Below are 12,629 nucleotides of genomic sequence, written 5' to 3' on the forward strand. Positions count from 1 at the left end.
GCCCCCGGAAGGTAAAAAGTTTAAAAAATGAAATGACTTAAATCTGCATTTCCGAGCGTTAACTACATTCACGGCGAGACCTGAAAAGAACTTTGGGGAAGTCTTTACCACACAAATTTAGTATGATTAAACTATAGCTATCGAAGATACTGACGATAACAAAGGCAAAGATTTTTTGAGCTAAACGAGGCTAGGCAAGGCTACCGCGACATGATTTCAGGATTGTCATTTACAGAAGACCTCTTTGTTTGTAAGTGGTATTTTTTTAAAAATTTAATTTCTTTTCGCTAGTTCTGTCTTCGGGAGAACAAAACATATACTAAAAAACAAAAACTGGGAGAAGAGGTGAATCGGTGCTCAGCTCCCAGGCTTTTATCTGAAACTGAAATTAAATACAACTGAAATGATCTTCAGTGAAGAGAGGTCGTTAATATAGCAAGTTATAAGGACCTCTCTTGATATCTCCATCATTCTCCAGAAAAGATTACCGACTAAGAGAAGACGAAGTATTCTATAACTGAGGCGATCTAAGTAAAGTCAGTCACCAAAAACTTGATCAGGGACAATAATTAGAATAATAAAAGCTAACAAAAGGGACCGTTTGATTGAATTGCTATTTCACCTGATAAGGTTTTCGTTAATTTTGCTATTAAAATAGCTTACAACTTAACCGTTTTATTTTTTGTTAATAACATTAAGGCAAATGCGAAAACAAATGTTAAAGTTTTTCGAAGAGAAAGAGTGGTGTGTTCAGTTCTCCTACGGATAAGTTGAAAATCTAACCCTTAACTGCAAAGAGCTCTGTAATAAAGGATTAAATTAGCTTCAAAAACCGTGGACGAAGATCCTGCTAGTTGTAAACGTTGGATCTCTAGAAAAGAGATCAAATCAGCCAAAATATAAAGAACCAAGAACGAGAAGTCCAAAGACTACTGCAAAGCTGATTTAAAACAACGTGAATTGTTTTTTATAACAATATTTCGGCTGGCCATACCAGCCTTCTTCAGGTTTACAGATGTTACTGAACTTATGTAGCGATCACAATATTATCTGTGAAAGTTTACATACTTTAATTTTAATCCTTTCTGTTAAAGTGAGGCCGTTTCTGGCTCCTATACCGACAAACTGCCCTTGGTTGTCTGAGCACGATATGACAACCTGAACTGTGGAATTAAGTTATAGCAATATTGCATGAGCAAACTCAATATGATAAGAATTTGTCTTGCTTTATTTTATTCATCACGGTTCACAGCTTATAAAAGTGTGTATCTACCTGACGCATGGTACAAGGGGGAGGGGCTGCGAGTGTAAGAAAGCGAAGCCTAGCCCTGGTGGAAAGTTTAACATGTTTAATGGTAAAGTATTTAATTCATTTTCAGGAGCGAAGATATGGTCTCCGCTATCTTCTATTTATCATTCGTGTTTACTATTGTTTCCTTGGTTACTTGTACGTCATGTATGCTTGTTGAGTCACTAGTGACAAGCAGGAAAAACGTGTTTTTAAAGGGACGTGTTGTGCAACGTCAACTGACTAATAGTCAGTTATCGTGTGCTCATCTTTGTGCAAGAATAAACGGATGCACGTCTTTTAATTACAACCTCGAGTCGAACATTAAAGGACTTTGTGAATTGTTAAATGGTTCCAATGAAGCATTTGATCACAGCCTCACAGAGGGAGCGGGCTGGATATTCGGACAAGTTGTTTCTTCTCAGAAAAAGTCTAAGGAGCAAAAAAGTACGCCCGGTAAGAGTACAATGAATAACAAGAAGATTACTAAGTAACATTCTTAAACACTTATGTGATGAGGAATAGCAGAAAGTTCCGCTTAGCCAGCACATTATTATTATTATCAAAGTAGTAAGGTTGCGGAAATAATCCAGGGTTGCCCGTATTTTCGCACCATCGTATTTACGTAGCCTCTTCCATATGAACACCCTCATGTGTATTATTGCTTGGCTCAAACGCATGTAAAGCCATTTCTCTCATCTTTGTGAAACCTGGAAAGCAGTTTCCTATTCACGCTTGCATCCATTTGATAAACTTTTCTTTTTCAGTCTAAGTCATGTGACTTACACTCGCCTTGTAACGGTCAAAAGGTTTGACCAAACACAAACGTATGCAGATTAGTCTCAGGGTTATTCTTAGCGACATACTTTTAACACTTTTGACCACGCCATCGACACTTATCATGAGTTTCAGCATCAGCATATATTAAATATATATAATACACATATACAGTGGAACCTCGATATAACGAAGTCCTCGGTATAAGGAACGATTTTCTTTGTCCCAGAAATAGTAAAATATGTGAAAAAGAACCTCTATGTAACGAAACCTCGTTATAGCGAACGGATTTTTTCAGTCTCTTGGCACTTCGTTATATCGAGGTTGTCCTTGCCCTTTTCTATTCCATATTTGAAAATTTTCCTGTTTCATGAAGACCCAATCAACAGTTTAATTTCATTATTTTTTTGTACTCATCCTGTTACATTCTTATCACACATGTGATCACGCTTTTTAGACATTAACGTACACGTGACCTTTACTTCTCTTGATGCCAATGGCCGCGAAGGTCCCAACAATACATCCGGGTACAAAGGATCACAACTGGAGGGCAAAGTTCAACTTGTGGCTGGAATCCAAACATGGAGTGTCCCAGTAACAGGGCTCTATAGTATAACAGCCTGGGGAGCTTCAGGGGGAAATGGTACTGGGGCAAGTCCTAGGCTCGGTGGAAGAGGTGCGAGGATTAAAGGACAGTTTAAACTGAACGCGGGTGAGAAGTTAAAAATACTCGTAGGACAAAAAGGGGAATGCCCAAGTCCCCTCTCTCTAGACTCACCAGGGGGTGGCGGTGGTGGAACGTTCGTAACCAAAGGAAATGGTTCACCACTTGTTGTCGCCGGGGGTGGTGGTGGTGGCGCTAAATTTGAATCTTTCAATACTTCACTGAACGGAGACCCTGGCCAAGTAACAGAGAATGGAACTAGACATGGGGGTTACGGAGGACAAGGTGGCAGCCGGTGCCCAAACTCATCCCAAATTGAGGGTTCCGGGGGAGGCGGTTATCGAGGAGATGGTCAGCGGTCCGGTACATGCAGTGGAGGGCAGAGTTATCTAAATGGGGGAAATGGAGGAAGCAGCTTCCCCGGAATTGCTGATGGTGGATTTGGTGGTGGGGGAGCAAGCACTTCGCATCCGGGAGGTGGAGGCGGATATTCCGGTGGGGGAATAGAAAGTAAAGAGCACGAAGTTACGGTCGCCGGAGGTGGAGGCTCGTATAACGGCGGCATAATGCAAGAGAATATCGGAGGAGTACAGCAGGGGGATGGGAAAGTAGACATTAAGTTAATCAAATGAAGTTAAACTGGTATTGACGCCACTTTTACTACACGCAGTTGACTATTACTACAAGAAAAGAACAGGAAAAACTCGGCTTAGCAGTTGAATATGTCGATAAAGGGGCGTTGAGGCGAAGCATGCATTTTATGAAAAAACCTGAACTGTATCATTATCCAGAGCCGGACATGTAAAAAGTCCAAGGTAATAAATTTGGTTAAATACAAGGTTACTATAAAGTTGTTTGTTATCGGATAATACTTATTCCGATTCAGAGCGAGGATGCCATTTCGATCAAGTCTCCCGATTTTTATTCGCACAAGCTCAAGCCGATTTCGTAAAGTTAGCTTGAACCAACCCTAAGTAAACCTTTTACGAAAAAAGAAGAGCACAAATCAAATATTGGATTTGTATTATTCAGAAATTAAAAATTTTACAAAAAACCTAATTAAAAATAGACTATAGACTGAATTTACACCTAATTCAAACGAGACACTCGCTGACAAATCTTTTCATCATATGCCTCTTTACTGTTAAAAAAATGGCGACAAGATTTCATAGGACATACTTATGTACTTCTTGTTGCTAGGTAGAAAACAATTCAAAATGTATGTTATTTACCCAAAGCATAAGAAATAATTCACTTTAAAAACCTTCAAACAATGATATTTTATTTGAAACCGGAACAACTTTTAATAAAACATAATGATACGTGACACAAGTCCAATTCCGAAAAGAACCTATTTTGTATGTTGTCTATCTATTTACATTCAATTTCATTTTAAAAGATTTTGTGGTTAATAGTTTTAAGTTAATACTTTCTTAGCACAAAAGAGGCGCAATGTATAACTTCTTTGTCTTAGCAGTTGTTGTTTTATATTTGCGGCGGGGAGTCGGGCAAACTATTCATCGGCGAGCGGCTCTGTTCAACACACTGGAAAATTTCAGGGTCATTAACGGTGATTTGATTAAACGACAAAGAAGCCAGAGTTTGGGAACTTGCACACAGCAGTGCTTATCTGAACCTTCATGTGCATCTTTTAATTTCGGTTCGTCTTCGGATAGTCGTGGATTTTGTGAGCTGTATAAAGATGGTGGAGACGTAACACTGAGTGCAAAACCAGGGTGGCTTTGTGGGAAACTACTGGATAAACGACAATTCGTTAAGCGTAAGTTTTAATTAAGGATTTCATTACTTGCTAAAAGTGTTGGTAAATACATCTAACATATCATACCGATCACTCGGGTAAAGTTTGGTTCACTTTCTTCACAAAGGACAATATTACTGGAATTTTTTCGTAATTCTTTGATTTCCAAGGGATCCTGTTTCGCAGCCCTCAATCCGTCTATTTACTGGCCGGTATGGATTCAATACAACCTTAGCCTGAATTTCACCCGATTACTTCGAGTCGTTATTACTCCCTCAGTTACTGAGGGAGTAATAACGTCTCGAAGTAATCGGATGAAATTCAGGCTATACACCCTGGCTATATATACACACCTGTGTGAAGAGAACTATCAGGGTGGATTTCCACTTTAGCATAATTTTTATGTGCGTACTCACGTACGTAAAAGACGTAAAAGGCCGGGAACGAGGCTGAGTCTAACCTCACCTTATAAGGACATCTCTCTATCAAGGAGAGTACGATTCGTCCCGGAAATGCCAAACCTGATATCAGTTCCGATGCCTTTATACTGATGCCTCTATAATGTGACCGCTCATGTTTGTGCCTTATTCCCTTTGGCGCCTGCATTAATAATGTTTGAGACAATCCTTTTTCCGGGGCACACAACGTGAATTTTCGGAAAATATCTGTTCGAAAGACGATTTGAGATCCAGATTTTTCGGAAAATTTTGTGTAAAATTTCTTGCTTGCCTGCCTCTCCTAGAATTTTCGAACATCTAAAAAATGGTATAATTGCCCATTTTTAACGGATTTTTACCCTACAAAGGTCGCCTAGAATTTTCGAGAGCCTTTTTTCCGGCTGGAATTTTTGAAAACGTAAGGTTTGATCCCTATAATTTTTGGAACAGTAGACTGTCAGCTAGGAAATCCGAACAGATGAAAAATTTTAGGGGATAAAAATATCTACCGTTTAAATACTAAAATACGTTTAACAATGCTATGTTTAAGTGGTTTTGAACTATATTCTCGTTGGGTGCCCCTGTTTTTTTGTTGTAGCACCAGCTGAATGCAAGACTTGGCGAACCAAAGATGGCGGATGTTGTGTTTTCCCGTTCTTTTACCAAGGGAAGCTCCGCGATACGTGCATTTTTGATGGTCAGTCATGGTGTTCTGTCACAGATAACTACGATACTGACCGGATGAGAGGTGCTTGCCAAGGTGAGATCTATCGAAAACTAAAGTTAACAGTAAATATCGTGGTTCTGTTCACTACACTCAGTAGCTAGTTGAGAGCATGTGACTTAATTATTGCACCAAACCGCTATAGGTTCTACAGGTTTAGGAGAATGATACCATGGCTGATCATGATAATGACTAGTGCATTAAGGGTGCATGCAGCAACCTCAAACCAATATTAACTCGACAGAAAGACTGAAAAACCGTCGGGCTTTTTCTCAAACCTGTTTTTCATGGCAAGTAGTGCAGGCGTGAGATTCTCGGGCGCTTGCTAGCCTCACACGCCTCTATTCAAGCCACACTCACTCTTCGTTTTCAGCATCGCTTGACTGCTCGCGTTCTTGACATGTGCAAAAATGTGGGCTGTTGGCTACTGTGCAAAGAGCCGTGAGGCACGCAAGCGCTAAGTAAAAGCCATGAATCCGACACCAAGAGCCAGAAAGTGCAAATTGCTAAACGTGAAAAACACCTTACCCTTCCCAAAAAGAGCACCACATGTCTTTTATCTGGTTATAGAAAGTATCACTAGTATTTGATGCAGCCAGTATAAGCACAGAATTTTCTCCTAGCCAAGAAAGGAAATATCGAGGGACTCATGTAGATTTGTTTCTCTAGGAAACAAGTATGCATTGTACCGTTCGAGTTCTAACTTTTTTCGCTGAAAAGTAATTTCTTATTTTCGAAAAATCATCTTGCTTACAGACCACTTAACAATCATTTATTGTTAGACTTCAACTTCACGTTTACCACGCTGGGTGCCCAGGGACAGACAGGACCGTCGAACACTTCTGGATATCAGGGAACAACACTTGAGCACAAAGTCACGCTGCAAAAGGGTATCCAAATATGGAAGGTGCCTTTGAACGGAACTTACGTCATAGAGGCCTGGGGAGCATCAGGTGCTGATGGCAGGCTAGAAGTCGATCTAGTTGACTCTACAAGAGCAGGCGGCAAGGGAGCTTACATGAAGGGGTGCTTTAATCTTACTCAAGGAACATCTGTCAAAATTCTTATCGGGCAAAGGGGGAGTACTGGAACAACCGGTTCTCCATTACCTGGGGGTGGTGGAGGTGGGACCTTTGTCGTTCTTCATTCCGGTAATCCTTTGATTATTGCAGGCGGTGGGGGTGGTGGTGGTGCACCGAAGAGTGGGTACGATGTAGGGGACCCAGGGCAGATTACAGAAAAAGGATCACAGAGTGGCGGTTCCAATGGGACAGGAGGAATCCTCCTTGTGGAGGGTACCCCATCAGCAAACCTCGAAGCCGGAGCGGGAGGCGGTTTAAACACAGACGGAGAATCCGGAAAAATCGCCAAAGGAGGTTTAAGCTTTATCAAAGGGGGTCTGGGGGGAAATTCAACGAATGGAGCAAATGGTGGATTTGGGGGTGGGGGTGGAGGTTTTCTATTCCCCGGTGCGGGGGGTGGGTATTCAGGTGGGGGTGTCAAGAAAAAAACTGGTGACACTATTGCCGGAGGGGGAGGGTCACTTAACAGAGGGATTAACCAGGTAAAGACAAAGGACGTAAATAGAGGTGATGGAAAGGTAGTCATCGCACTTGTTGATCCTGAACAATAGTCTGCGCCAGGAATTGCGTAGGATCTTAATCGAAAATGAGAGACAAAAAGGGTTTACATGCATTGGATTTTAAAAGTTACTCAAGTTCACTCTGATTTCGAATAACCGATTAAAATACGCTTAGCTTTAAGTTGGGGGGTAATTTAGAAATTGAGTAGTTGTAGTCAGAAGTTGACTTAATAAACGAAGAGGAAAACATTTCTTCGGCTACTCAGAGTCAAATCTTCAGTGCTGCATTGTTTCTTTATTAGCTTTGTAGCCGAAAAGTTTGAATGGCGTACAATTTATTGCATGTTTATGAGTATTATTAAAGAAGAAGAAATACAGCATAGAGGAAAAATAAATCACAGATATTCCACAACTGATATTCGTCTAACTAAATGAGACACGTTCCAATAACTAGATAAAGAAACCAAGAAACAAGTGCTAGATGTCCAAATTTTAGAAGCGAATCCTCGATGTTTCTAAGCTCTTGACTGGAGTAGCCTGGGACGAGGTTCCCATAAACTCCATCAGATTGTGCGCACCGCGAGGAAGAATCTGTACCCAGTCCTTTCTCTCCAAAAGGTCGAAAAGCTCCTGCAATAACAAACTTCCCTTTAGCGTACTCAGCGAACCAACCAGAATGAGCTTCCTCTTGGCACGGGTTACAGCAACGTTGACTCGGCGCCAGTCTCTCAAGAGATCTCCGACATTACAATGCTCGTTACTGCGCACCAAGGACACGATAATGCAGGACTTGTCGCGACCCTGGTATTTATCAACGGTGTTGATTTCAATTTCCTGCTGTTTCGTGTCCCTGTGGACCACTTGTGAGATAAGCTTCAGCTGGTGCCTGTAAGGAGAGATGATTCCCAACGTTGCAGGCTGAAGGCCACCTTTTAAGAGTCCACAGGCCAGTAGATGTACTAACAAGGCCTCTGTCTCGTTGGATACAAGGTGCTCGGAGCGTGATTCCGGTGCGGGAACTTGGTCGGTGTCTAGGAACACTACAGGGTAACTTGGTGTAAGAGCATCAAGAAGCCAGGTATCTGGAGATAAAGAAGGTTGTAGGTGAACTCTCTTTCGATTCTAAAACCTTGAGACTAACAGAGAAAGGTGCGTGCCTATTTTCCATAGAGATCAGTTACTGTGAAATAGGTGAGCACAATTTTTGCTACCCGTCGTTTAGAGAACTGGGCGGAAAGATGCGAATGAAGTTAAGTTGAAAAAAAAAAAAAAGGGCCATTAGTAGCTAGACTGTCGAATGGTACAATAACAGCGTAACTGCCGTCCGATAGCCCGGGGCTAGTAGATTCTGCTATCGGGCTAGTGAATTCTGTTTTTAACTTGCCAGACGAACAAATGAAGTTTTGGGGGGAATTCAAATTACAAAAGAACTGCAATGCTCATCTTTTTTTTTCGGGCTCGTTGGAATGACTGTTGGGCATGCTAGTTGCAGCTTGCCATTTGGGCAACCTGTAAAACTGACTTTCTTTGTACTTTCAATAACCTCTTGCTTAATGGTATGAAACGTGGTGGGACAAGAAAAAAAGCTAAATTCTTTTTTTATAGGTCCCTGCTTTGCACCGCTTGCTCTTCAGGTGTTTTTATACCATGTGACTCTAAAGCTGCAAAGGGCCTACTTTAGGTTTCTGCTTCAGAGAAGTGTCCTTCTTTGAAAGCCTTCAGTTACAGCATTGAGTGTCATCAGCTGTAAATGAAGGGAGGGGGGAAGAACATATAGTATCCGTTATAGAAGGTATTTACTATATTTCCAGGGCATTCAAAACATAAACGTGTCTTACCTGTGGTGTTTTCCTTGATATAACTGAGCAGCTCATCCCACTCAGGTAGTTCTAACACAGCACCTGCCACACGTTCTGTGCCACACTTGAGCCTGTTCTCATATATCAGAGTATTGGACAGCTCCATGATGTCCTGGTTCATTCGGTACTGATGCTCCAAGCTGACAACCGCATGGGGATGCCGCTCAGAGAGACGTTTGAACAAACTCACGTCCATTCCCCCTTCTCTGTCGAACAAACAAGCTCCATTCAAAACATGGACAGTTAAAGGCATTTAGTAGTTTTAAAGAAAAAGAATATGAAAAATATGTTCAAAGACAACAACAATAATGTCGTAAGATTGCTTGACTGACGCCTTTGAAGGCGAGGTATATGATAATTATTAACTTCTACGCATAGTTCAGTTTCTTTAGGTTGACCTTTCATGAGACCTGTCTACGCAAAATGGCGGTGCGCAGCTTTTAAACCACTATAATCTACGCCGACCTTATCCGTCTACATTTTTTTCTTTAACACATGCTTATAAAACACGATCTTGAATCGCCTTACTTCACATGCATGAAATCTATAAAGACAGAAGTAACCGGAGCTCATAACCCGGGAGAGCACCTTCCATTTACTCGCGTCACGGCGTTTTCACTGAGCAGTTTATTTTTAGAACAGTTTTCGCGCGAATTTCGAATATCTTCCCACAAACCAGTCAGCAACACCAAAACCCCTGAAAATGACATTTTTGATCTTTTAGTGACGTTTAGTTTTCCATTGTCGCATCTTATATTTATAATGCGCTCATGAACGGAGCGGAGCCTCCATTTTCGCGGGAAAAAGTGTTCTAGAATGTATCTAAAATAAACCGGTCTGTGAAAACTCTATCACATAGGCCTAGTATGGGAGTTGCTCGCTCGGGCTTATGGGCTACTGACGTGACGGTAATTACTTTCAAGTTACCTGGCCTCTACACTTTGTACCAATGGCGGTAACTGATAATGATCTCCTACTAAAATGAAGATACGAGCTCGTCTGAGAGGCCCAATACATACAGGCTGCGTGATCTGCGAAGCTTCGTCGACTATGCAGTAATCAAACGAACGCTGGGAAAACAGGGCGTGGTTCACACCCAAACACGTGGTCGCAACTACAGACTAAGGAAAAAGGGACTCAAATAGTAAAGAGATAACACTCTCATATTTCACGAATTATTGACGGAGTAAGTGCAGTAGGCTAAAAATGTGCTTTTTCAAGGACCTTTTTTGTTCAAGGCGGGTAACTATGAAAAGTGATTAAAATTCAAATCTGCATTTTCTCCATAAAATAATTGTTCTTGAATTTCCATATCTAGTACGTTTGTATTCAATTTTATCCTTAAATTTCAATTTCCAGTCAAACCTCGCGTTACAGACACCCGCTCAATACGGACACCTCATTCTTACGGACAGTTTGCTTTGTCTCTGTGGAAAGAAAGCCCCCACTTTCTCTAAATTCAACTCGCTTAATACGGACAAACCGTTGATAGGAACACTTTTTATGCCCCCCCCCACTCCCCCCCCCCCCCCCCCACAGTGCCGTTTGACTGTACATTGTTTCTTTGACGCTTTAAACTTTTCAGAATGGAGAGGAGAAGTCGTTACGTCACGTTGCCATGGTAGCAAAATTTTTAGATGACAACAAACCAAAACGTCACTTAAAAAAAGTGGATTCGCACTGTTTCAATATTCATCGATCTTATATAATTTCATTTAATTTGTCAAATGTTGGCGAAATTTTCTGGGTTAAATCCGAAAGGAGCGTATGTAAGTTTAGAAAAAGATAAACAAAATTTTTGTGTTGTGCTCACCTACTCCATAAAGCGGGCGCCTGAAATTAGGAAGTTTCATGTCGCGGTCGTGCAACAACGGCTAAGAAATGTACAACAAAAGCGTGATACACGTGCAAAGATGTTTTTTTGCCAATCTAACCCTACTTTTTTTTTTGCGGTTCGCCGTCGCCGTTGCATAAACTCTTTATTGTTGTCATCCAGGGCCGAGTTGTTCAAAGCTGGGTTACGATAACCCAGGGTTAGTGCAAAATTTGAATTCAGAAATGAAAGCTTAAAAGGTAATTTCAGTTTGATTCTTTTTGTCAACAAGTTGATGATTGGATGCTCTAAAAAATAACAGAGAAAATTATCCAAGAAAATGCTTTTGAACAAAAGAAATAGAAACCCGGGTTAAATTTAACCCTGGGTTAAGCGCTAATCGGCCTTCCAACGACCGGGCCCAGAAATTTTGCTACCATGGTAACGTGACGTCACACTTCTCCTCTCTATTCAACTACATTAATTTCAACTTTGTGGTAGCAGATCTCCATTTCTGATTTGTACAACCACATAGGAGGGTTCTTTCCCAAAGCCCGCTATCTGAGTTTTAATTACTTTGTGAACAGTTAGCATCGGTCTAAGCCCTTTCGGAAACCTTATGAAGTTTACACAACGTAATATTCCTCATCGCTTCGGCTTCCCCTGTATTGTAGATATGTATTGTGGAAGCGCTAAGGAATACTATTATGTGTAAACATCGTAAGGTGTCCAAGGGGACCAGTGCTAACCTTTGTGAACGTATTTGTTACCTTAGATTCGTAGAATTGCTTAAGTTCATAGACAGTCTTAATACCAGCTGCCGCTCGCTGAGCGCTGTATGACTGTATTTCAGGTAAAATTTTGTGCACTTGACCAAGCCGGAGAAAATCCACTTTTGCCTGCCGAAAAGAAGGGGTTAGAGATATTTTTATTTTTCTTCGACCACCCGCGTTTAAGACTCACCAGCCCAACGTCTCAATAATATAATCACGATTCTTAACGTTCCCTTAAGGGCTTTGCTTTTCGTGCTTTAACGTATTATCGCCCCCTATTTAACAAATATTCTCATTGAACAAGCAGGATGCACTCTTAAAACCCCCTCGGGTCACTTTTAAGACTTAACCGAAACCGGACACCGCGCACGACAAGTCTCTGGAACCTAAAATACTCGTGCTCCACAACCTAAAGGTGCGGTAAAGCGGGCAACAAACTTGTGCAACTTATTTTGCAACATTGTTGCAAAACTGAACGAGTTGAATAGCGATGTTGCGGGTTTTACCACCCACGAATCAACCTGGCTGCTTGCAACAAATCAGATTATTACAGAAAGTAGAAAGCACTCCTTTTTGCATCAAAATCTGTACATGTTGCGCGTTTCACCGGCCCAAGGCAAACTAGCCTGTTCCAGGCTCCGAGATGGTGGTGGAAAATCGTTCAGTAATAAGAAATGCGAAAAACGCGCGGGGGCTGGGGAGAGACAGGCCGCCACCGCCCCCTTTCCCAAGTCGTGCGCGTCTTATTTTCGCTTTGCTCGTTTTAATATGTTCCCACTATACTATCTGAGAGCCTGGCACAGGCTAAAGGCAAACTTGTTTTTGCAGCAAGTGACGTAACTCCCCCGTATGGCGGGACTTCCGCGTAATTTCATCCATTAAGACGACAGTGTTCACGCAACTAGTAACAACCTCAGTTTGTTGTAAGACATGTTTGACCGTGGTTTGTAAAA

At 41.5% G+C, this 12,629-nt stretch overlaps 3 protein-coding genes across 3 annotated transcripts in view; 2 read left to right on the forward strand and 1 right to left on the reverse strand.

Annotated features, from left to right (window-relative positions):
- The first annotated feature begins 1,389 nt into the window (after positions 1-1,389).
- LOC140952103 (uncharacterized) lies at positions 1,390-4,079 on the forward strand. Its single transcript, XM_073401528.1, has 2 exons — positions 1,390-1,744; positions 2,523-4,079. The coding sequence occupies exons 1-2, from the start codon at positions 1,390-1,392 to the stop codon at positions 3,359-3,361; spliced, it is 1,194 nt and encodes a 397-aa protein (XP_073257629.1). The 3' UTR covers positions 3,362-4,079.
- LOC140952101 (uncharacterized) lies at positions 4,054-7,486 on the forward strand. Its single transcript, XM_073401527.1, has 3 exons — positions 4,054-4,509; positions 5,524-5,685; positions 6,432-7,486. Exons 1-3 carry the CDS (start codon positions 4,182-4,184, stop codon positions 7,280-7,282), a joined length of 1,341 nt encoding a protein of 446 aa, XP_073257628.1. The 5' UTR covers positions 4,054-4,181; the 3' UTR covers positions 7,283-7,486.
- Positions 7,487-7,582: 96 nt separating this feature from the next.
- The window catches only part of LOC140953327 (DNA replication ATP-dependent helicase/nuclease DNA2-like), a 19,136-nt gene continuing 14,089 nt past the window's right edge, over positions 7,583-12,629 (reverse strand). Inside the window, exons 13-16 of the mRNA XM_073402818.1 lie at positions 11,674-11,802; positions 10,018-10,211; positions 9,070-9,296; positions 7,583-8,313 (exon numbers count right to left, since the gene is read on the reverse strand). Coding sequence (XP_073258919.1) covers positions 7,724-8,313; positions 9,070-9,296; positions 10,018-10,211; positions 11,674-11,802 — 1,140 coding nt within the window. The 3' untranslated portion in view covers positions 7,583-7,723. The remainder of the gene's footprint in view (positions 8,314-9,069; positions 9,297-10,017; positions 10,212-11,673; positions 11,803-12,629) is intronic.

This window comes from Porites lutea, chromosome 11, assembly GCF_958299795.1.
Source record: "Porites lutea chromosome 11, jaPorLute2.1, whole genome shotgun sequence".
Lineage (NCBI taxonomy): Eukaryota > Metazoa > Cnidaria > Anthozoa > Scleractinia > Poritidae > Porites > Porites lutea.